The 25,551-nt window shown below is 40.3% G+C and overlaps 2 protein-coding genes across 2 annotated transcripts in view; both read right to left on the bottom strand.

The window, feature by feature from the left end:
• Window positions 1-271: 271 nt before the first annotated feature.
• LOC119918018 (serine protease 33-like) lies at window positions 272-11,625 on the bottom strand. Its single transcript, XM_038738516.1, has 9 exons — window positions 11,522-11,625; window positions 9,230-9,250; window positions 8,910-9,072; window positions 6,726-6,988; window positions 4,246-4,391; window positions 3,913-4,165; window positions 2,526-2,662; window positions 778-1,010; window positions 272-353 (listed from the first exon to the last, which is right to left on the bottom strand). The coding sequence occupies exons 1-9, from the start codon at window positions 11,574-11,576 to the stop codon at window positions 272-274; spliced, it is 1,353 nt and encodes a 450-aa protein (XP_038594444.1). The 5' UTR covers window positions 11,577-11,625.
• Window positions 11,626-23,509: 11,884 nt separating this feature from the next.
• Window positions 23,510-25,551, bottom strand: part of LOC119896540 (transmembrane protease serine 9-like) — a 33,766-nt gene continuing 31,724 nt past the window's right edge. The window contains exon 15 of the mRNA XM_038710005.1: window positions 23,510-24,528. Within this exon, the coding sequence (XP_038565933.1) occupies window positions 24,513-24,528 (16 nt within the window). The 3' untranslated portion in view covers window positions 23,510-24,512. The remainder of the gene's footprint in view (window positions 24,529-25,551) is intronic.

The following is a 25,551-nucleotide window of genomic DNA, read 5'->3' as shown; positions in this document are numbered from 1 at the left end:
ACCTGCTTTCTCTGTGGCCCCTTCATGCCTCAGAATTCAGGGCGATGGCCGTTTTGCGCTCTAATCCAGCTTTAACACCGCTTTCAGATCGAGGGTTATTACTGTGGATGTTTTTTTTCTAATCTTCTCTGTCCAGTTTCTTTCTCTGTCTTGTTACGTTACGTGCACGGCCATTTTCCACCGTTCCCAGCGCCTGTTTGTTGATTACAGGGAACGATCTTTGTGGGTTCACCTGTCTGCGCAGCTCTTGTCTCGCTGGCTGTTTGAAGCTTTAGGCGTATCTGTCTTCTGAGATGGAAGCTCCAGAGGGCATCAGAGCGCACTCAACCAGAGGAATCTCAAACTCTATGGCGCTGCACAGAGGAATGACAGTGGAAGACATTTGCACTTCTTTGTCTTCCCCTTGTTCTTTTATTGGGTTCTATCTGCGGAACGTCTCCCACTTCTCCTTGACTCACTCTGTGCTGAGTGTTGCTGTCAGTGAATGTGCTCGTACCCCTTCCTACCTGCCTGTTGACACATGGAGAGCTGTCCTCCATGTTGGCCCTACTCCACTCACCGCTTATAAAATATTTAAACTTATTCACAAAACTGTGTTAATGTCACAGACAGATTATGATGAAAGGATCCCTACAGCCAGTTAGTTACAGGAAGGTTTTGTTGCTCCCCTGGGTAAAGGAGGAACATTTTTACATGGAAAATTCTGAAAACACAGTTGTTGTCACCATTGTAGTTATACTGTCTCTGAAAATAAATGTAATCCAGGTGCTTTCTGACCCACCTCCAGTTCCAATTCTACCCCAGCCGGTGGCCCAGGAGAGAGTCCCCTTGTAGTAGGTGCTGCCTGGAGCTGCCAGACAGACGGGCTGGATGTAGGAAGTGAAAGCCACCGGTGAGGAGAGCTTCAGGAGGCAGATGTCGTTTTCCAAATTTGCGGGGTTATAGTTGGGATGAATGATGATCTGTGATACTGTCCGAGACGCTTTATTGGGGTTTGATCCCTGTAGACTCTGGAGACCCAGAGAGACAACTAGAGTGCTCGTGGTTATACCTGTGCTGTAATCAGAAGTAACACAAAACAATGCAAAGCCATGAAAAGCAGAACTGTAGTCAAGAGCACTTTAGCAGACACTTGAAGACCATGTCTGGTCTAGTTCGTATGGAGCCTGACAGATGTGGCAACAGGGAGATATCATTCCCTCAACTTAGTCATCCTTTTTCTCAATTAATATTTTCATGACCTCAAGTCCTAATTAGAGAAGTCGTTTCCTAAAATTAATAATTTTCAGTCCATGTTCTTTGCATGTGCTGGAGAGGAGACCTCCAGAAAACTAAGGATTCATTTCTACCTTATTCTACCAATCAAAGTTTTGTTTTTACAGCAAAGCAATCTCCAAGTGTACATATCTAATGAAGTTAGCAAGAACAAATTTCAAGCGTCGGTTAGAGTTTTAAAATAAAACTTGTGGTTAATGTTTGGTTAGGTTTAGGAAACATCATGTTTTGGGTTAAAATAACTACGTTACTTTCATGACTTGTACTTAGTTACTTCAACTAAAACAATCAGTGTTGACTTTTTGTTTCAAACATACAATAGTGTTCAGTCACCTGCTTTTAGCTTTCAAAAATGACTACAGTGCATTGAACTATGACGCTAAGGGGCTTCCCAGTGCGTTACAAACTGACACCAAGGGGTCTTTACCATGCGTCCATATGTGTCGACTATTGACTGATCTGTTAATAAAGATTCGGTTGAGAGAACAAATTAATAAATATAACGGTTTCAGTTCCCCCACTGCCTTGACTTCTGTGTGTGAGTAAAAGAACTTGTTTCTCTGTTTGTATGAGTGTCAGGTGCTTGTTGCGTTTTAATGTTGTCTGTCTATTTGTTGTTTTTTGGCTCTCCGTTCGGTGGCTTTGCCTGTTTTTGTCCTGCAGTGATAAGAGGGGGCGTTACTCCGAAAGTCCACTGACTCCAGCTACGGCGCGTTAAGCAAGGATTATACTTTCTGAGTCCGCTGTTGCGTACATTCCCTGCTGAATTGTTCATTCAATTGTAATCAACCCTATGTCTTTCACACTTTGACAACCTAAAACTGTTCGAGTTTAACCAGCTATTTGCTAGTTTTTGTCTGCCTGCCTGTTTTGGTTGCTCTCAAGACCAACACAGAATGAACTGAGCTATCACATTGCCTTGCTCTCTCTGCTTTTCTCTCTGCCTCAGGAAATCACATCGCCCAGCTGCTCCTCTACCTGACTGTTGCCTCCCCTGCCTCTTAGAGCAGTTCTTCTCAACCTTGTTGGCTGGGGACCCCTATAAAATTAAGCATTGTCTGCTTGCTACCCGTCATCACAGGTTGAAACAATGTAGATTTTCACCTTGAATGATGATGAATGATAAACTCATTTAAATTCGAGTAGCAACGGTCTCGACCCCAGTTTGGGAACCAGGCTGTTTACAGGACTGCATGGCACAACCCTACCCTCACTGCTTACATTGCACAGCAGTGAGCAGCAGTCATCACCCAGTCGTTGTTAATGAGGGTTCCTCCACAGAAGTGGAACCCTGTAGAGGTTTGCAGACTGGCCTGCCAGGGCCAGCTGCCTGCAGAGGCCACCTGTCCTCCAACAATCTTGGTGTTCAGCGTAGGCTGACCACACACTGAGGAGAGAGACAATAAAGAGACAGGCTGAACAATACGGGGTTTACAGGAAATACTAACAATAATGAAACTATTTTAATCAACAACATGTTTAAATCTTCAAAATGACAGATGGACAAGAAGTAAAACGTTAGCAGTGAAACTTTGACTTAGCAGCTAGTTGTGAGGGAGACTCACTTACTTAAAACAGCAATTCATGTGTAAATTCAATATGTGTCATGCTATATTAACATGGGATACATTTTGTGAATGCTGCGATTGACTGGCGACCTGTCCAGGGTGAACCCCGCCTTTCGCCCAATGTCAGCTGGGCTCCAGCCCCCCCGCGACCCTGTACGCAGGATTAGCGGTTGACGATGGATGGATGGATGGACATTTTGTGAATATTTTTATTACTAAAGTCATTCAAACACAAAGATTTTTGATAAGTGACTTTAAACCCTGTCCTCTCTCAGCTAACAGACTGGTAAATCATTTCCACTAACAGAAAAGGAGTTTGCAGTTATTTTCACAATTCCCCTAGAACTCATTATGACCACGAAAGCCTTCAATGACCAAAATGTGTCAGCTGTCTTCCTCTTTTGTTACATCTTAAGACCACTAGAGGTCACAGTCTAACAATAAATTATTATTATCCATCCATCCATCCATCGTCAACCGCTTATCCTGCGTACAGGGTCGCGGGATTATTATTATTATTATTATAATATTGGTTGTAATAAGCTGCTTGAACAATCAACCTATACAGACATTTTTCTGGTGAGGACGGGCTGAAATGACTGTATGTTGGTGCTTCTAATCTTATTACTACTAATACTAATGAGATGTATTAATGCTACAACTACTACTGTTATTGCTCCAGTCCCTGGTGACGCCTTCATGTCACAAAATCATGACAGTAGCAGAAGTTAAAGGGGCCCTCCACTGATTTTACACATGAAGTCAGGTTTACTCTTTACGAAGAGTCGTACTCCTGTGATCACAATTATTTAACGTTATTGTTTTATAAACAACCATGGTGCTGCTATGAACTTCATGATGTACAACAGTTAGTGAACAAATCATTGTTCAAATGCACTTCATTATGTAAAACAGTAAATGAACACATCTTCAATCAAATACATTCTGAAACAGAATAAGAAACTGTTTGTTAGAAGAAGAAGAAAATATTTAAAATTAAGCTTTCCAAGGCGAAATGTAGAGTTAAAGTTGAGTTAAAAATCAAAGTCTGGACGTGGTAGGCACTTACCTTGAGCTGCTGGGGGTGGGGTGGCAGGACATCTTATGCTGAGGTCACCGTCGGTCCCAGTGGATTTAAAGGTGATGAAGCCTGGCTGGTTGCTGGTGATCCGGCTGTTGATCCAGGACTGATACTGGGACACTCGGGTGTAGCCTGATGGGATATTAGGCTGGGCACAGCCCTTACCACTGGAAAAACTCCAGATTCCCGCCTGGATCCAGCGACCGCCCTGCTTGCTCACGAGCGGACTTCCTCCATCCCCCTTAAAGGAGAGAAACATTTAGGAGAAGGAATCTTTGCAGAAGGTCAAATCTGACAAAAAACAGGCGTAAAAATGATCACCTGACAGACGTCCTTTCCTCCAGCACTGAACCCGGTGCACATCTTGTTGTTTGTGATCAAGCTCACTCCGTAGTTACAGGTACACTCTCTGTTTCCTACAACCGGCAGCTGCACCTCCATTAGGTTTTGTGGGAAAGGAAGGGGCACTGAAGAGACACAAATTCAGGTTAATAAACAAATGTTCACATCTTTTAAAATGGTTTCACACAAAATGGGCAGTTTAATAAACACATCAGTGATCTGTGGCACACCTCAAGAGTTTCCAGGTGTTCCTCTGTGGATCAAACAGACATTCTCACTACTTGAAGTTAAAGGACCATGCCAGCAGTTTTACAATGTCTTAGCCCATTAAAGGGACAATGAGTAACTCTATTGTTAAACCAAAGGACAGGTCCCCCACCAAACTGCAAAACACTTCCAGTATTTCAAATTAAATTTATATAACGGCAATTCACAACAAAAGTTATCTCATTTCACTTTTCATATAGAGCAGGACAAGACTGTCCTCTTTATATTATTATTAACACTTGAGGCAAGAAAAGACTCTCTTTTTGGAGGAATAGAGAACTCGATCAACTCATGTTCTCGACCAGTTGGGGTTGAGAGAGAGAGAGAGAGAGAGAGAGAGAGAGAGAGAGAGAGCATTGGATAGCGATAGAGGGTGAGGGGGTGATGGAACACAACGACCACATGCTGTAGAAATACATATACAGTAAAAGTGGTTGTGGTGCAGACAAGAAATGAATAATGTTATTGATCATTTTACTAATATTAATGATAATGAAATAATAGGATTATTAATAATTGTACCAGTGGCACTCGAGCAGTAACATAACTAAGGGATATTTCAGGACTTCACCTGAGCCAGCCCTAACTATAAGAGGAAAGTCTTAAGCCTACTCTTAAATGTGGAGATGGTGTCTGCCTCCTGAACCCAAACTGGAACCTGGTTCCACAGGAGAGGAGCTTGATAGCTGAACGCTCTGGCTCCTAGTCTACTTTTGGAGACTCTAGGAACCACAAGTAACCCTGCATTCTGGGAGCGCAGTGCTCTGGTGGGGTAGTAAGGTACTATGAGCTCTTTAAGATAAGATGGTGCCTGACCATTAAGAGCTTTGTAGGTGAGAAGAAGGATTTTAAATTCTATTCTGGATTTTACTGGAAGCCAATGCAGAGAAGCTAAAACAGGAGAAATGTGATCTCTTTTCCTGGTTCCTGTCAGAAGACGTGCTGCAGCATTCTGGATCAGCTGAAGAGTCTTAATGGACTTTTTTGAGCAGCCTGATAATAAGGAATTGCAGTAATCCAGCCTAGAAGTAACAAATGCATGGACTAGTTTTTCTGCATCATTTTTAGACAGGATGTTCTTGATTTTTGCAATATTATGTAGGTGAAAAAAGGCGGTCCTTGAAATTTGTTTAATGTGAGACTTAAACGACATGTCCTGATCAAAGATAACTCTAGAGATCTAAGATTTATGAAAAGGATATTTCACTTCATCCTTTATTCCCTGAGATTTGTTTTCATCTTTCTAAGTCAATGAAACAAAGATATTGTATTTTAATAAAGCATACTGGTGTTATACTGTATGCACTCTAACAACACAATGATGTGAACAATTCTTAATAAGTGCATTCATGTCATGATTTTGACGTCTACTTTCCGTTTTCCCATCTTGTTTAATTTCTCTACCAGTGGACTGTACAATAAAGCAAGATAACTGGCTTTTCCAGGTAGCTAAAGGAGTAACTTTGTGGCAACTGAGGCCTGTGCTACCCTTCATAGAGTTCAAACTACTCAGATTTAACTCCGGGTTATAAAGCAAAGTCAGGCTTGATAAACTCTTCTTTTATGTGTAATGATTTAAGATGAAAGGTGCAACTACATATTAGGTCCCTTAAACAAAACAAAATGGAACCAGGGGAGAGGGGTAATAATCCAAGAAAAAGAAAAAGCCTGAATATCATCTGACATCCGTCATAAAACTATGAGAGAAACTCTTTTAAAAACCTGTCCACCTTAGCTCGCCTCGCAGTGCAGGCCACTGATCTGTATCACATCTGTATCTCCCTGCCTCTGTGTGTGTTTGAGAGAGTCTTCCCTATCCTGAGTACCTGATGTGTGTCCCCTGGTTGTGTCCCACAACGCTTGTTTGCACTTGTATAAATGGTTTTCAGTCCCTCTTCGGTCATTGCAGTATGTTGAGGGTTCTGCTTGTCTCTGTGCGGCTGCATTTACCAGTTTTATTTGAATTTAGTTTCTTATAACAGATCATAACCTTTGTTATAATCTGTTACACGCTTCCATGCTTCCATGGAAGTCACATTATTCTGCTTTTTGCTAATAAACCTTGCAAACTGATGTCAGCTCTCCACTGTTGTGCGTTTGGACTCAAACCTGCTTATCACTCGATAAACATACAACCACTGTAATCAGACTGTTACTGAGAATAAATGTAATCCAGGTCCTTTCTGACCCACCTCCAGTTCCAACATTGCCCCAGCCGGTGGCCCAGGAGAGAGTCCCCTTGTAGAAGGTGCTGCCTGTGGCTGCCAGACAGACGGGCTGAATGTAGGTGGTTAAAGTCACGGGTGAGGAGAGCTTCAGGAGGCAGATGTTGTTTTCAAAAGTTCCAGAGTTAAAGTTGGGATGAATGATGATCTGTGATACTGTGCGAGACACTTGATTGGGGTTTATTCCCTGTAGACTCTGGAGACCCAGATACACGGTCAGAGTGCTCGTGCTTAGGCCTGATCTGAGGTAATCAGAAGAGAAACAAAACAGTGCAAAAACATGAAAAGCAGAACTGTAGTCAAGAGCACTTTAGCAAAAGTCCATTTTATGACCACGTCTAGTTTGTATGGAGATTAATAGATGTTGCAACAGGGAGATTTCATTTCTACAAGTTAGTAATTTGAATCCTAATATTATAAATAATTCCCTCATCTTAGTCATTCATGTGCTCAATATGCTTTTTTTCCTGATCTCAAGTCCTAATCACATAAATTGTTCCCTTTAATTATGAATTAATACTTCAGTCCGTACATGTAGTCCATGTTCTTTACATTGGTGTACTGTTGGTGTGGAGATCAACAGAATATAATGGATGAACATCTCTAAACCGAAAAACATCTGCAATATCAACAGGGGTTTTCAGTTGCAGCATCTTTTTACATGGCAGCGACAAACCAGCCCAAACATGAGGTCTGTCCCTGTGTCTCAGACCAAAAGCTTAAACTCTATAAACTCCAAAGGGAGACAAAGACACATGGAATCAAGAAATGTCTTTATCTCTGGACGGCATGATTCATTAATGGACACAACTTGTTTGCATGAGGGCAATCTCTGAACCCATCGGTCATCGACTGAAGAGGATTTAGCCTCTGGGAGCAACAGACAATGTTCTGGCTCCTGGTGTGGCTAGTGTAAATCTGGGTCAACACTTCCTTTCACATGCAGCGGTCAATGGGTGCTTCTCACAACTTGGCTGTTTCTGTTTATAGTCTGTATATAGATTGTGTTCTTTATACTGTAGCCTGTGTCGGATTTTTATGTTGTATCTTATTTTATAATTGTATTATTGTATGAGTAAGCACATCGTGAGCAATGTACAATCCTGAGTCAAATTCCTCATATGTGTACACATACCTGGCAAATAAAACTGATTCTGATTCAATTCTCTTAATTGCATCCACGTTTCCCTCACTTGCAAGGAAATCATGCAAGGAGAGAAGGAACGAGGAAATTTGCTTTTAGAGAAATGTGACGTCCTTTCCTGATGTTATTCTGCTTTCATCAGATGCAGTCGTGATATCGTATGTGCAGGCTTTCTTTCCGTGTTAAATAAATAAAATGGTCATGTCTTCTGTCAAAGACTTCCGCCAAGGCGGCACTCGTGTATCTTCACTCATAGCTCCTCAGAGATGGCTCCTTGCTCCTCGGAGCACAAATAAGAGCTTTGGGACGGTCTGCAAGATGTCGGAGAAGAACAACTTCTGGTTCAAGCCAGGAAACAACAAATAAGAGACTTGAGATGCACCCCATGTTGACAGTTCGATTAGCAACATGTGACGCGAGAATTGAGCGGGAGACGTCTATGAACGGATTGTTTCACAGTAACCAGTTTACAAAATTAATAAAAGCCAAATGGCTGTCAGACGATAGCCAGTGGGTTTAGAGATTGCATTAGGGGAAAGGGAAACAGCTGGACTACAAACAAGCTGTTTTCAGGATTTCAGAGCGGAGTTTTCTGTGGGAGATGGGAACTCCCTTTGGGGTGGGCTTTTTCACTTTGCAAACCTATTACATGCACAAAAAAAGATTTATAACTAAATAAAGGAGAGGGAAAAAGCCAAAAAGCATAATATGACCTCTCAAAAATTAACCCTAAAATGCATCCTAAACTCTTTCTAGAATAATCCTCTTTAATTTTCTTTCCCTGCCTCTTAGAGAAGCAGTAACCATCCTTTTTGGCTAATGACCCCTCAAAATAAATCATTGTCTGCTGATACACATCATCAAAGGTTTAAACAACACACATTTTCTCCTTGGATGGTGATATCGGTCGAATTTCAGTAGCAGAAAAATGTTTTTTATCTGTCCTCTCAGTCCTCATTTAGACAGACTGTTTGTTTATTTGTCGCCGCCCTACCCTCTCTGCTTACCTTGCGCAGCACTGAGCTGCAGTCATCACCCATTGATTGTTAATGAGGGTTCCTGCGCAGAAGTGGGACCCAGAGGTTCGTAGACTGGCCTGCCAGGGCCAGCTGCCTGGAGTGGCCACCTGTCCTCCAACAATCTTGGTGTTGAGTGTTGGCTTACCGCACACTGAGGAGAGAGACAAGACACAGTGGGGAAATAATTAGATAAAAGAAAGTAAAGAAGATATTAACAACATGTTTACGTCCCAAAAACATGTTTAAAATGTCCCAATGACAGACAAACAGACAGGAAGTAAAAAAGTGAGGTAAAAACTTTGACTTACCACTTAGTTGTGAGTGAGACTCTGAAAACATAAAACAAACAAAATCTTTATGATACAGTAATTGTGTATTTATATTTACTGATATGTCTTGGCTATAGTTCACATAATTGGCTTAAATTAAATCCACACATATTACTTTAATTGCATGCTTACAAGAAACTCTTACTACAAGGACAGACTGAAAAGTAAAGAAGAGAGAAGTAAGAAAGTAAATTTTTAAGGTGGCTTTAAATTGCAGAATTATAGGTCTGTGTTAAAATAAATTCAGCGCCTTTAATTTTCAATTCAAGCACAATTCAACTTTACTAGTTAGCTTGTACTAAACTAGATTCATGGCTTGAAAAATAAATAAAAATAATACAAATGTATGAAAGATGTGGAATATTTTAAGGATTGTTGAAAAACACTAAACTGCATTGCTGGCTTTAATAATGTTATTATTATATATAATAATAATGTTATTGCTAATATTTATTTCGTATTATTCTTCCGTTACGTTTTTTTGGACCTTAACTAATCCCACAGCTTTTGACGTAGAAACTCCGTTCAAACTCCAAGTTGTCCGGCTCAATGAGGAATGGGGTGCTATTACTTTTGTCATTGATACCTTGAAGACTTTCCAAAATATTCAAGGTTTTCCAGGAAACATTTCCCTTTCTAAATGAATGGAGAGACTGTAGAAATCCTCCTCACACCTACTCCACTTTGAAAGCTCACCAGGTCAGCATACATTCAGCTACAGACTTGATTTAAACTGTAAATTGGTCACAAGAAGTTAATCTATTAATGATGTATTCGGTCTTTCGAAATATTTTATGGTTTGTTCACGGTTGCTGTCAAAGTTTTATGCTTTTTTGAGCTTTTTTCTGAGTTTATAATGGGTGTGTATTGCGTGATCCTACACACACGCACGCACGCACGCACACACACACACGCACACGCACACAGAGTAAAGGAGACTTATTAGGCTTCTTATATTAAATGTCTTAATATATATGTCTTATCTATAATGTTACAATGTCAGATGTTCATGTTAAAAGTGGCCAAAGCTTTACTCTTGGCTCTTAATGATGTCATACAGAGCTGGTTTTCCATATATGGTAATTTGTAGGCATGACTGTAGTAACATCTTTAAATGTGCATGTGGCACCAATGATTAATCAATTCATTTTAATTCAGTTATCCCCTGGACTTTAATAGCTCCTGTGTTTCAGAAGTTTTTCTCCTCATGTCTAAAATGTTGTGCACATCCAAAATCTCTCCCACATATTTTTTCTTTTTGCAGAATAGCTTGGTAATATTTAGAGACAAAAGGTGTAATATATAAATATAATAGATATATAATATAAATAAAATCACAATCTATGAGAGTACAGTCAATATTTTAACAAAACCTTCCTGCCCTGTCCTCTGCTGTGCATTAGCCTGAGTTTTTGCTCTTCTGATCCCCTTTAGACCGTCTGACAGAACCTTTTTGGGATGAGAAAAGCGCGCTTTTCTTCATCAGAGATGGCAAATTGAAACTGAAAAGACTTGTAGTCAGAAATAAATCTCACCATAAATCCACACAAATGTGAACTTCAGCACCTTTAATAGAGTACAGCTCACAGCTGCTTCAGAAGGAAGCTAACATCCCCAATTAGAGTGTATCAAAGTCTTTATTGAGTGTACAACTTTATTAATCACAAAGGTATATGCAGAAAGTAAAAGGTACTAATTCATGTCTCAAAGAATGAAAGCAAATAGTGACTGTCAGGAAAAATAGCATTTACATCACACAGCTGCTTCCTGAATTCTTTTTATAATTATCTGCTAATAGAACAATTACAGTGAAGCAGAAATGAATTTATGTTATTTCACTTACATATGCATCCAAACTATTTCTATTCCATTCCATTTATGTGCTTTCTATAATTACTGCTCACATGCAGATTAATGTCTTTTTAAACATGTCAAAAATACATTTGGGTAGTTTTGCCATTTAATTTAATTTAATTTTCCATAAACATCTTAACAGATTACATAACGACTTTTAATCCTGGACTTTTCTTACTTTATTTCTCCTTCTCTCGTAGATTTGATCATTTTCATAAATAGTGTGGATGTATATTTTGATTAAGTGCAACAGGATCCACTGAGCACGTTGGTTGTGTACATTTTATTGCTACAATTTTGTAAAGTTTAATTTGAATACAGGATTTGCATTTGTATGTAATACTGACTTATTTAACAACTTCTCTTACTTAATTAAAAGATTCTTCATCCTCTGTGCACAGTGAGGAGGGTTCTTACCTTGTGTCAGGAGAGTCAGCAGAGTTGCCACACAGATCACTTTGTAGAAAGCCATCGCTGCAAGTCCATATCATCAGAAATGCACCTGCTTTAATACCCTTCTTCTCTCCTCCCTCCCTCCCTCTCTCCCTCCCTCTCTTCCTCCCTCCCTCTCTGTCTACCTCCAACTCAAGCCCACCTGTCCATTGACACGCCCAACATCTTACCTATCACCTGTTTCACAAAACATCAAAAATGTCACGTGTCTGAGCAAAGTACATTTACTAAAGTTCTGTTCTTTGAGTACATGAAAATTTCCTTTTCACCACCTAGTAACGTTTTTAGATTTTACACTAAAAACAAACATGATAAAGCTTAAAAATACAATGTGTTGTCACAGATTAAACCTTTTTTTCCTAATAATAGCAATTATAGCTTTATTTGTATAGCCTTTTTCATTACAGGTAACAAAGTGCTTTTAAACTAAGGAAAACAAGTCAAACAAAACTAAAGCCTTCAAGTTAACTCTGAGAAGTCAGTCTATCTATGTTCTTAACACAACCCTGTCAATGTCTGAGACCCAACTTCAAATAAGTTATAAGCAAACATGTAAGTAGTCGAGCTATTAAGGAAAGCTATCTTAATGTCAGCGCCTGCTGAGCCCCGTTAATCAGCAGAATCGAACTTTGAATCCTAATTACTAACCAGTTTGTCTGCCTTCTCTTTCTGTGGATCTGACATCTCACATAGTCGTTAAGTTATGAATATGAGTTGGATTGTGATATTAAAGATAAGAATAGGCCAAAATATATGAGGTCACATTTCACTTTGACACTAAGCCTAAATCTTCCAAGCTGGCATCTGACTGGCACGCTGCTACGTAACACGGCCCACTGCTGATCAGATCGCCTATTACTGATCTCAAGTAGCCATAACTGGACGATATGAAAAAAAGAGAAGATTGCCGAAACTCTAGTTGTAGCTGAACGTGGTGGAGCTGATTTACTGTGCTTCATTTCCTGCTGGGAAAAAGACACATTTCAAATAATGAGGAATTCACTAGTCAAACAGCCTCAGGCTTCCTGCTAACAAATTAACTTGATTTGGAACAAGATGAACCAGTAATCAGTGTCACCAAACGTCAGTTTTTATTGTGCATCCATCACTTCAAGAATGTTTCTCAGCAGGGTTTGTAAAAAGCTAACAAGAAAAAAATAGCCATTATATAGGACTTTCTGAAAAAGTGCTTGGGTAAAAGTACCAATTTAAAACAATGTAAACATTCACCATTGCAAGAGAAAATCATGTTTTGATTCAGTGAACTTCTGTGAGATATCTGTTATCAGAGCACTGTGCCATATATTTAATAGAAAGATATCTAGTGTGTCCTCTATAGCAGTACAGCTGACCGCATTTACACACACAGCAGGCTTTTGAATACATACGTAGCTACCAGTATATACACTCACCTAAAGGATTATTAGGAACACCATACTAATACTGTGTTTGACCCCCTTTCGCCTTCAGAACTGCCTTAATTCTTTGTGGCATTGATTCAACAAGGTGCTGAAAGCATTCTTTAGAAATGTTGGCCCATATTGATAGGATAGCATCTTGCAGTTGATGGAGATTTGTGGGATGCACATCCAGGGCACGAAGCTCCCATTCCACCACATCCCAAAGATGCTCTATTGGCTTGAGATCTGGTGACTGTGGGGGCCATTTTAGTACAGTGAACTCATTGTCATGTTCAAGAAACCAATTTGAAATGATTGGAGCTTTGTGACATGGTGCATTATCCTGCTGGAAGTAGCCATCAGAGGATGGGTACATGGTGGCCATAAAGGGATGGACACGGTCAGAAACAATGCTCAGGTAGGCCGCGGCATTTAAACAATGCCCAACTGGCACTAAGGGGCCTAAAGTGTGCCAAGAAAACATCCCCCACACCATTACACCACCACCACCAGCCTGCACAGTGGTAACAAGGCATGATGGATCCATGTTCTCATTCTGTTTACGCCAAATTCTGACTCTACCATCTGAATGTCTCAACAGAAATCGAGACTCATCCGACCAGGCAACATTTTTCCAGTCTTCAACTGTCCAATTTTGGTGAGCTCTTGCAAATTGTAGCCTCTTTTTTCCTATTTGTAGTGGAGATGAGTGGTACCCGGTGGGGTCTTCTGCTGTTGTAGCCCATCCGCCTCAAGGTTGGGCGTGTTGTGGCTTCACAAATGTTTTGCTGCATACCTCGGTTGTAACGAGTAGTTATTTCAGTCAAAGTTGCTCTTCTATCAGCTTGAATCAGTCGGCCCATTCTCCTCTGACCTCTAGCATCAACAAGGCATTTTCGCCCACAGGACTGCCGCATACTGGATGTTTTTCCCTTTTTCACATCATTCTTTGTAAACCCTAGAAATGGTTGTGCGTGAAAATTCCAGTAACTGAGCAGATTGTGAAATACTCAGACCGGCCCGTCTGGCACCAACAACCATGCCACGCTCAAAATTGCTTAAATCACCTTTCTTTCCCATTCTGACATTCAGTTTGCAGGAGATTGTCTTGACCAGGACCACACCCCTAAATGCATTGAAGCAACTGCCATGTGATTGGTTGATTAGATAATTGCATTAATGAGAAATTGAACAGGTGTTCCTAATAATCCTTTAGGTGAGTGTAAGTGTGTTCAGTCTTTTGTTTTATGCAGTCTGTGGTTCAGTGTTCAGTGTTCACCAAAACTAAAATTAATATTTGTTCTTGAAGTCACCTGTCTGTCATGAGGAACAACAGAACGACTGTGGGAATGTTACAGTGGGTAACTCATGATGATCTGGTTTACAATGTATTTAATTTAGCCTAATTCATTTTATCAGTGTGCTGCCTGTCTGACTGGAATACTTGTGAAATATTAAGAAAAACATATGTGGTGGAACATCAAGATTATCAAGAAGAAGATTATTAAAATGATTGGGTATAAAAAGATCATTCTTTCTGAAGTGAAGATGGGGAAGGGTTTACCACTCTGTGAAAGACTGTGCTGGCAAATACTGCAATAATTTAAGTATGTTTTGTAAAATTGCAAATAACCTGGGGATTCTGTACATCAAATCATTAAAAGATTCATAGAATCAGAAGAAACCTCTGTACACAGAGCAACAAAAAACAATATTGAATGCTGTGATCTTTGGGCCTTCAGATGGCACTGCATCAGAAACAGACAGGATTCTGTGGAACATTACCAAAAACCATTGTCTGTGAACACAGTTCGTCACTGCATCCAAAAATGTAAGTTGAAACTCTACCATGCCGAGGAAACTGTATATAAACCAGATCCAGAAACGCCACCACCTTCTGTGGGCCCGAGCTCATTTAAGATGACTGAGGCGAAGTGGAAAACTGCATTGTGGTCTGACAAGTCAAAATTTGTGTCCACATGCGCCACTGGCTGAGACTGATTAACGGAAATGGAAGGACTCGAGGAAGTGGTTCCCCAATCACATGCAGCTGACTGCTCCCTGTGTGTGATGCACTTAAATTGTAACAAAAATAAATCTTACACTAGCCTTTCTAAAGTTCAATTTGCTCAAAGACAAGTGACATATCAGGCACATGAGATCACAGCAGAGGGAAAATGTGTGTGGAGTTTGCAGGTTCTCCTCGTCTCTACGTGGGTTCTCTCCAGGTGCTCTGACTTCCTCCCACCGTCCATCGACATGCAGGCTTGGTTAATTAGTGACTCTAAATTGCCCTTTAGTGTGACTGGGTGTGTGAGTGGTTGTTCGTGTCTGTGATGGACTGGTGACCTGTCCAGGGTGTAGCCCACCTCTCGCCTGATGTCAGCTGGGTTTGGCTAAGCGCCCCGGCATACAGAATGGGCGGTTGACAATGGATGGAGAAAAAGGTGAAGAGCTTTGTAGGAATGACGTCATGTTGTAGACAGCAGATCCCAAATTAGTCAAAATGAGAGGGAAATCTCTCTCTTAGAAACCAGTCTTTTGAGCGAGGGGTGAAAAAGTGTCCTACCTCGAGCAATAGCGTGCCAAGCTCCAACAAACAGCAACAAGTGACGTGCAGAGGGAAGCTCTGTGTCACCTACAAGGGTTAAACTATAAAACCCATTTGTTCGAGACCATTGCACCCGTTGTATTTGCTGTGGAATGAGGACAGTCAGGAAATAGAAACGTTGTTTTTACAGCATGTTTTCTGGAAAAGAGAGGCTGCAGATGTTTTGTTTCTCTTTCTCCTTTTCAATCTGAGCTGTTTGAAGGGGTGTGTCCACACATGCCACTGGCTAAGCCTGCTGACTAGAAATGGAAGGATTTGAGGAAGTCAGACCCGTGTATGGGGAGAATAGATGAGTGTACAGATGGTAATGTATACAAAACAGTTTTCACATGCACAAGTCAGGTTAAAAGAATGTTGAAGTAGTTCCTGGTATACATTCTTCACACCCCATCGTTAAACATTCACCTGTGAACATGAATGACCTGTTTGAGGTGCCAAATGATATAGGGGCAGTTCATAAGTATGACATGGGTCTGATAAAAGATGCAACACATCTGATAGTTCACCCAAAGTTAGATTTTTGATGATTTGTTGATTTTGATGATGTGTGATACAATATACACACAAACAAGAAGCACTTGAAGGTAATAAACCTGTTTTTGATTTGGTTTCTGCAGTGATTAGCATGAAAATCTTGTATGACCTAATGATCTGATCATCACAAGAAGCATGCAACTTTGACACCATCCAAATTTCAATTTGCTCTAACACAAGTGACATATCTGGGACATGTGATCACAGCAGAAGGCAAATCTCTCTAGCAAACGGCATCCAAACTTATTCAAAAACAATAATCATTTTTAAAAAATGGAAAAAGGTGATGAGCTTTGTAGAAAGGATGTCATATTGTAGACAGTGGATCCCAAATTATTCAAAATGAGAGGCAAATCTCTTTTTCATGAGTCAAGGCTAAAAAGTTCAGTGCAGTTGACAGAATGACTTGGACTTATGAAGCTGACAGAGCTTTCACTGCCTTAAAGGGCTGTTTACAATTGGCCCTACTCAGGAACTATTACAACCTGATCTCCCTTTTTACTCAGTTTGTTGACCAATAGAACAGTTATATGACGTGTAATAAACATATTTACAGAATGTTCATATATTTGAATAATGTACACAGGGTAGAAGGTCCAAAGTAACTTTATTATCCCCGAGGGCCAATTTGGATTATAGCTAGCAGTAACAAATATATGGCTCAAACAACAATAAATAAACACATCCACAGTACAACATTACTTAAATTTAAATTTACAGGGTACTATTAACAATGGGGATAACAGCCGGGATGCATGACCTTTTTAATCTATTTGTTCTGCATCGTGGCAGACTCTATCTGCGCCCTGATGGCAGCAGCATAAATCCATGGGATGACTCTGATCAGCCAGGATAGCTCTCATCTTCTTTAAGGATCTGACCTTACACAGGTTATGTAGGTCATCTAAGGGTGGGCCTGCAATTTTGCTGCATACCTTCACAACACCTTGCATGTGATTTTTCTGCTAGAAAGTGACCAGCCAGCCGATAAAAGAGAAAGTGAGAACAGATTTGATAAAACAGGAATAAACACATGAGTGTTTGAGCATGAGCAGTTTTTGTTATTTGAATTTTGTTGTTGGATATGTTGCATTTTAATATGTTGTGTTTGTGTATGGCTGCTACCTTGGCCAGGTCTCTCATGTGAAAAAGATTTTTGATCTCAATGGAATTTCCTGGTAAAAAAAAAAAAATTAATAAAAAACAAGTAGCCAGTTCACAAAGCTAATAAAATGCTGAGATTCCATTACAGCCATTTCATTCCACCTCTTTCCTCTCACAACTGGAGAACCCTCAAAATGATTCATCTGCTAGCTAACCATCATCACAGGTTGAAACAACATGCATTTTCTCTTTTCCCCAGATAAAATCATTCCAATTTTAGTCAATTTCAAAACAATGTTTTCCTTCTTTTTGGTCCTGTCATCTAGAAACCCCTTTAAAGGGTCCCGAGCCCAGTGTTTGGAACCACTGCATGGCATGTTGTTTTTTTGTTGCTGCCCTACTCTCAATGTTGACTTTTGGAAGCAGTGAGCAGCAGTCAGCACCCATTGATATTTAATGAGGGATCCTCCATAGAAGTGGAACCCAGAGGTTTGCAGACTGGCCTGCCAGGGCCAGCTGCCTGGAGAGGCCATTTGTCCTCCAACAATCTTGGTGTTGAGCAAATGCTGACCACACACAAAGGAGGGAGATGATAAGGACAGAGTGAGCAAAATATGGTAAGCAAATGCATTTACCTATAGTAATAACAAAACGTTTACGACCAAAAAACATGTTTAAAATTTCCCAATGACAGATGGACAGGAAGTAAAATAAATGACTAATCTAGTTGTGAGTGAGACTCTGAACTTAGAAAATTAACATAAAGAAACCCAAAAGCTTTTGAAACAACAACTTTGTATTTATATTCATGATATGCCGAGATGGTGCGGTGGTGCAGTGGTTAACGCTGTCGCCTCACAGCAAGAAGGTTGTATATTCGAACCCGGTTGCCCTGGCCTTTCTGTGTGGAGTTTGCAGGTTCTCTCTGGGTGCTCCAACTTCCTCCCACCATCCAAAAGACATGCGGACTAGGTCGATTGATGACCCTAAATTGTCCTTAGGTGTGAGTGTGCGTGGTTGTTTGTATATGTGTGGCCCTGCGATGGACTGGAGACCTGTCCAGGGTGTACTCTGCCTTTCGCCCAATGTCAGCTGGAATTGCAATAGCATACAGAATGCCTGAATTCTATTAAAATTTAATGTTTTGAATTGTCACATACCACTTTGTGTTTCGCTTTATATAGATAGAGATGAACCATAAATTAGTGTAATAAAATATTAACAACTGTAATCGTTCAAAATAATATATGCTTCGAATCATTTATCACGTACGCAGGATAAGCAGTTGACGATGGATGGATGGATGGATGGAAAGCAGTATTTGGAGGTGCATGCAATTCTCGGCAGGCATGCAAAACTGGATTATGCACGAAAACAGGAGCATCAGGATTCATCCAGCCAGAGGGAACAATCAACGACAGAGTGGACAGAGGAAGCCCAGCAAGCAATTAGCATTTCACCGTCTAGGTTTACTATAGACCTGATTTAGTCCAGCTGTGAAGAACCCACATCTAGCCACATTAACTTTACATGTGGTTACGTGACGTTTTTGCCAAAATAACTGCAAGGTGTATGATATTCCATCATTTAAGCAAGGTCTAAAGTGATTACTGTTATGAGTTGTATTTTTCCTCTGGATTTTCTGAGTTTTTGGCATTGTTTTCATGTGTCCTTCTATTTGCCTGTTTCTCTCGTTCCTTGTCCTTAGTAGTTTATGTCTTGTCTCTTATCTTAGCTCTTGTTCCTGCATTTTAGTTCTTTGTCTTTGTACCCAGTTCTGTGCCTTGGTTCATGTTTTGGTATTTACTGCAGGTTCCTTGTCTGCATTATTTTAGTTTAGTCTGCTCGTGTCTGAGTTAGTTTGTTTATTTCTGATCTGTTACTACTTGTGATATGGCCTGTGTTTAGTGTTCAGTAACCTGTGTTATGTCTGTTACCCCAGTATCCCTCTGCATGTCAGTCTCTCTGTTTTCCCCTGCTCTCTCTCTGCCTGCCTGTGTCTCGTTAGTCTCATGTCTGTCACCTGTGTTACTCCCGCCCTGCTCGTTAATCCCTGGTGTATACTGTAGATGTTTGGTGTTTCTCTTCAGTCTTCGTCCGGTCATTGTTCGTATTACCCCCCTCTCTGTTGTGTTCAGATGCTCTGTCTTCTGTTGTGGTTTTTCCTCATTGTACCCTGTTGTTCCTGCAGTTTTGGATTTCTCGTTTCTCTGGATTTTCTGTTGGATTACTTTTTGTTTGGACTGTTTGTTTTGGATTCCCTGGACTCAGCTACTACCTTTGTTTTTTTGTTTCATTTCTTTAACATGTTTTACGCGCAGCCTGTGCGTAGCCACGATTTAGCTCTTATTTGGGCAGGCTATGTGTAGTCTGCTTTTAGCCCACCCGGCAAAATAGAGGCAATCAGTGGTCTAATATCAACGGCTTGGCTATAGCCCTGTTTCAGGCCAAATTGGTTACATGTAGTTTTCACCCATGCATTGTTGAGTTGCATTACATCATATTATCAAATGCAAGTAAATGTTTGAAACATTTTAATTATCTTTATTTTAGCTGTAAACGTTCACCACATTAACTTTCATTTTAATTTAAAACAAAATGCAAATACTATTTTCAACTGCTAGATGGCAGGTGTAGCCCTACTGAGACATGACTACTGGCAACACAAGACTTGAAAGTTTACATTTATTAATTTAGCGACTTACAATTGCTATCCATGTCAGAGGTCGCACGCCTCTGGAGCAACTAGGGGTTAAGTATCTTGCTCAGGGACACAATGGTGGATGGGTCACAGTGGGGGATTGAACCCAGGTCTCTCACACCAAAGACATAGTCTTATTCATTGCGCCTTCGCCACCCCGGAAAGTTAGTAGACATCATCAGAGTTGCCAGATCTCGAGATAAACATATCTGCCATTTTTAAACGAGGGATACGTTACAACTTCGGCCTTTCAACGATCAACGGGCGAGAGTTTACTGCAAACACTGGAAGCGAAAAGACATTTAGTCTTGTAGGTATCTGTGTCTTTGTTTGACATGACTTCATTATTTATCTATTTGTTAACGTGTAGAAACCATTGCTGCCCTACTCTCAATGCTGACCTGTAGAAGCAGTGAGCATTGTTTGTTAATGATGGATCCTCCACAGAAGTGGAACACAGAGGTTTGACGACTGGCCTGCCAGGGCCAGCTGCCTGCAGAGGCCATTGTCCTTCAACAATCTTGGTGTTGAACGAAGGCTGACCACACACTGAGGAGGGAGATGATAAGGACAGAGTGAGCAATAGGTGGTTGACAGCAAATGCATTTACCTATAATAATGAAACTATAAACAAAACGTTTAAAATTTCCCAATGACAGATGGACAGGAAGTAAAATAAATGACTAATCTAGTTGTGAGTGAGACTGATAATTCTGAAACTCTGAAATTGTCCTTAAGTGTGAGTGTGAGTGGTTGTCTGTCCAAGTGTGTGTCTATGTGTGGCCCTGCGATGGATTGGCAACCTGTCCAGGGTGTTCTCCACCTTTTGCCCAATGTCAGCTGGAATTGGCTCTAGCCCCCCGCGACCCTGTAAGCAGGAGAAGCGGTTGATGATGGATGGATATGCCCAGGGGTGGAAAAGTACTGAATTACCTTTACTCGCATTTGTTAAGGTGTGGTGTGGGGACAGACTGGACCCAAACGCAACTCTGGGGATTAACAGGTTTATTTTGGGGAAAGAAGGGGTTGAGGGACTGGAGTTGAGGGAGAGGTGGAAGCCGGGGAGACGCAGGCACGGGGAACCGAGGAGACTGAGACCAGAGGGCCGGGGGGCACTGGGGACCGAGGAAGAGAGGAGACAGGAGAGAACTGGGAGGTCGCCGTGGGGGAAGTCCGAGGGGAGAGGGCAGGTGAGGGAGTCCAGCCAACTTGACAGAGGACGAGGGTGAGTGAACAAGGGGAGAGAGACAGGATGGCGCAGCGCAAATCGCTTCATATCTTAAAGGGCCAACTCAAAGGGCGCAAAATGTAACGTAACGTAAATGGTCGACTACAGATTTGCAATATAAACATCTTAAAACTGAAGTGCAGCCTTGCTCATGTGGACTGTGAGCTGCACTTTATTGGAGCTGCTGAAGTTAAGTTGTGGATTTGAGGTGAGATTTCTGCCTGATCAGTGTGTTTGTGGTTGGTTTCGGTTTTACATGCAGCATGCTGTCCCAAACTGTGTTGGTCTAACGGTCTAAAGTGATAGGCTATATACCAGCGATCAATAACGTAATGCACAGCAGAGTAGAGGCCAGCTAGAATTAAAAATATTATGAACTCTCATTAAACTATGACATTAGTCTTGTGATATTGCAATTTTGTCAGAGAACACTGTGGTACATATTCTGAATGTGCAGAAAGTTTTGAACCTGAGCAGAAAATCTGCTTAAACAAATGAGCTATTAAAGTCCAGGAGTTTATAAATGAATATGAATGAGTATTTTTCCCCAAATGGAGACTCAAAAGAGAAGGCAAGGCAAAGCATGTGTACTGACTTAGCAGGGATCTTATTAAATTAGAAAAGTTGATCTACAGGGAAAAATGTATTTAAAAACAATAGCATACAGTATGCCTGAATTCTATTAAATTTTAATATTTTGAATTGTCACATACCGCCTCAAAATTGTGTTTCGCTTTATATAGATAGAGATGAACCATAAATTGATGTAATGCTCAAAATTTAAAATCTCGCCCAGAACTCCAACATGTCACGGCCAGAATTCTGCCTGCCTGCCGAGAACTGTAAGCACCTCATTAATGCTGAGAAAAGAGGTGGATGCAAATCTCGGCAGGTAGCCTGCAACATCTGTTTGCATTTGCAATTATGCATCCACCTCTTAAGGTCCTTTTCAGACACTTTGCTGTGCTCAGTGATCGAATGCACCACATCTTTTAGCTGAATCTTAACGAATCGGACTTCTAAGTGTAATAAAATATTAATGACTGTAATCGTTCAAAAATCATTTATTACCATTGATGATCCCCACAAAGGATATTATAGTATAGTATTATAGTATTTTACATGGGTTACTAAGAGGAACCAAGCTCCCCCGTAGTTTGCACCCTACTTGTACCACGGGTAGTTTGTAAAAAAAAGTTTTTATAGTTTGGTAAGACGCTTTGCTCAAATTAGCCAAAAAGACATGGGGTGCATGACATTGCTAATGTTGGTTGGCATTGGCAACCAGCTGGTAACTAGTTAATTATGCTTAGGCCTATGTTAATAAAAAAATGTATTATGCTAACGCCTATGAAGTCACATTAAAATTACCACCTGTTTGAAGCTTAAATAGGGAGATGACTTTATAAAAACATTCACAAAACTTCTCATAATAGCATAAAAAAGTTCTCTAACATTGTTTTGCGCCATTGCTTTAGCAAAGGATCTGTCAAACGAACTAATATCTGGCTTTGTGCCTTCTTCAAATCGCAAAAGACTGCGATTTAATTAAGTATAATAACAAGGCCTGTAAATATTAAATCAGTATAAATAAGTTATTTTAGGAGGTTTATTAAGTAACTAAGAAACTTTTACTCTGAGTACATTTTAAGGGAGGTACTTTTTACTTTTACTTGAACAGATTATTATAAGAGTAACTTTACTTGTACTTAAGTAAAAATTCATCAGTGTAACAGTAGTTTTACTTAAGTACAATATTTTAGGACTCTTTCCATCTCTGGATATGCCCCATGCTAGTTTGACATGTGCTATTTACATGGGTTGAAATTTGAGATCATCCCCAACATTTATTACTAAACTGGTAAAAACACAAACATTTATGAGTGACACACCTTTAACCCTTTCCTCTCTCAGCTAACAGACTGCGAATCATTTAGTTACAGAAAAGTTTAATATTCCCCCTAAAAATCATTATGACCAGGAAAATGTCAGTTGATTTCCTCCTTTGTTACGTCTTACACCCACTAGAGGTCACACATCATCCATAAATAAAGCATGCACTACTGCACTACTCACCATTCAAATGCATTTCTGTACATACAACAAGTCTGAGGGGCCTGAGGAAACCGGTCTGAGGAGGAGAAATGAGGTCTAAGCGTCTGCAGTTGAACCTTTTTGGCGCTCCACATTTCACTGAGTAATGTGGAGCAAAAGTGAGCATGTGCAGAACTTTTTGAGTCATCTATGAGTAACAACACAGCATTTGAGACTCGTAGCTACAGATTCAACAGATTAAAGATGTTGTAGTTAGTGACTTTTGTTTGAACAAGAACAATATTCAAGATATTTTATAGAAAATATTAGCTTCAGCAAATGTTGCAAAAAATGTTCAATTTGTTTTATTTTGATACATGCATGTGGCTAAGAAACACAACCTCAGCCTCCAGAATGACCATACAGTTGAATCAGCACATCTCTAAAACAGTTTCAACAGAAACAGATTATAACCATCATGAATGAGGATTTACTGCAGGACATTTAGATTAGACTGCATGAGTTCATACATGTGCTCAAAGCCGAAAGAAAGGATTTCCCTTAATTAAAAACCAGGTTACTGTGATAAAAAAAATCAAAGGGGTTAATAGTTCAGCACTTTCACATCTACAGGACAGTTGTTGCCACGGCAAAACTTGACAAGACTTAATATTGACATTTATCTTTCAAACTAAATTATTATCAATGTAAAGTTCAGTTTAAGTATTTTTTAGAGCAAAAGCTGCTTGTTCACTTTAGATATAATTGTACATTAAGGTACACTAGCTCAGATAGGTAGATGATGACATGTGTTCCTCTGACCTCTAAAATATGCTCCTTAAGTTTTTAAATCCATTTGTCAACGACTGTAGGAAATTCCATGACAGCAAGAGTTTAATATACCTGCAATGTAATCAATACACACCATCCTGTTTTCAGTTATTTGAAGGGGAAGTTTTAGGTAAATGACAAATCATCATCTTGTCTTTGTGTAACAACTGGATCCTTCAAAAACCTTGACACGTTGGTACGCCAGGCTACATATACCTACATTTGTTCGGTGCTGCTTAAACAATTCATTTTCATTAATTTATCGATTTTACGCCCATAAATTACACCCTTCATTTTAGAGAGAAAGCAGTTTCCATCCAAAGATGAGCAATTTGAAGAAGAAGGGGGAGAGAGCAGGAGCGCCCCCGCTGGTAGTTGGTATGTTGCCGTCAGCTGTGCTGGTGCTGGTGGTGTTGGTGGTGTTGGTGGTGTTGGTGTCTGAGCCAGGAAGGTGGCGTTGTTGATTGTTTCCAACTAACAACACCGCTGCCTGGAACCAAGAGCCGCTCTGCTCACCGCCAGATCACCCTGAACAAACAAACAGGACAGATGTGTTCAAGTCCAACTTTCTGTGAAGCGAAAATGTTGTGTTTTCTTCTTTTTTTTCGTTGTTTCTCCAAATGCGCTATAAGATCAATATACAATTTTGCCTTCTCATCAAGCTCTCCTGTGAATGAGTAAAAGTGAATAAGCAAATTTCCAGAAAGGCCTTGAAATGTGCTCATTTTAAAGTGAGACTATGCAACTTTTCCTGATCAGCAGTCACTGTAGTTCCATGAGGCATTTATTGAATAATGGAAAATGATCTAATGAAACAGTAGTGAGAGTTTAGAAGAGTTGATTAAGAAAAAAGCTCAGGTCTAGGTTAGTTGAGAACCCAACTTTAAAAATCTTTGCTAAAATAGTCAGCAACTCTGAGTCCTAAAAAGCTCACTGGAGTCAGTCAAAAACTGGTGCAATACAATGCGGCGCTGTAGCTCTCTTGTGGGAGATGTAAAAACACTGTTCTCAGACATTGAAGGTTACATGGTTTTCTTCAGTTGACAAAAAGTATAATACACAGATTCTGTTCTTCATTATTCTCTATCATCATTCTTTAAAGCTCCGGTGCAACAACCAATTTAAACCATGTTCAAACCAAGGAGGTGCAGAGACACACCAAAGTAAAGTGAAGTGTATGCCGTTACAATAAAGATCTCAAATATACATAAAACAGCAGCAATATGTTGTCAGTATTAAATAGCCAGTACTCCGACTAAATCCGTCCGTTTTAGCAACCTTTTACCATTAACAAATTAATTATTTAATGTCAATCGTTAACCTGACAAACCGCCTCGCTTTTCATGTCTGTCACATGTGCTCAGTGTGAACCTGCCGTCATCTGTGAAGAGAACAGGGAACCAATGGCAGGCCTGTGAATTCTAGTGTTCGCTAGCGAATGCCAATTGAGCTGAACGGGCTGCAGGTATCGCCTCATACTACCAGTAGTGACAAGGACACTAGCAAAACACAAAACTGGAGAGCAATAAGTCAGGAAGGATAAGGAGAGAG

This window comes from Micropterus salmoides, unplaced genomic scaffold (genome assembly GCF_014851395.1).
Source record: "Micropterus salmoides isolate LMB-PRFRI ecotype aquatic unplaced genomic scaffold, ASM1485139v1 Ms_hic_scaffold_10, whole genome shotgun sequence".
Lineage (NCBI taxonomy): Eukaryota > Metazoa > Chordata > Actinopteri > Centrarchiformes > Centrarchidae > Micropterus > Micropterus salmoides.
This window is presented reverse-complemented; position numbering and strand designations above follow the sequence as displayed.

Bases quoted from the DNA above. Each gene is read 5' to 3' on its own strand.
- LOC119918018 (XM_038738516.1), bottom strand. From the start codon at position 11,576: ATGGCTTTCTACAAAGTGATCTGTGTGGCAACTCTGCTGACTCTCCTG. The intron at 4,392-6,725 runs GTGGGTCAGAAA...GTGTCTCTTCAG, and splicing joins GGGCAATGTTGGAACTGGAG to TGCCCCTTCCTTTCCCACAA. The intron at 2,663-3,912 runs GTAAGTGCCTAC...CTCTCTCCTCAG, and splicing joins CCCACCCCCAGCAGCTCAAG to TGTGTGGTCAGCCTACGCTG.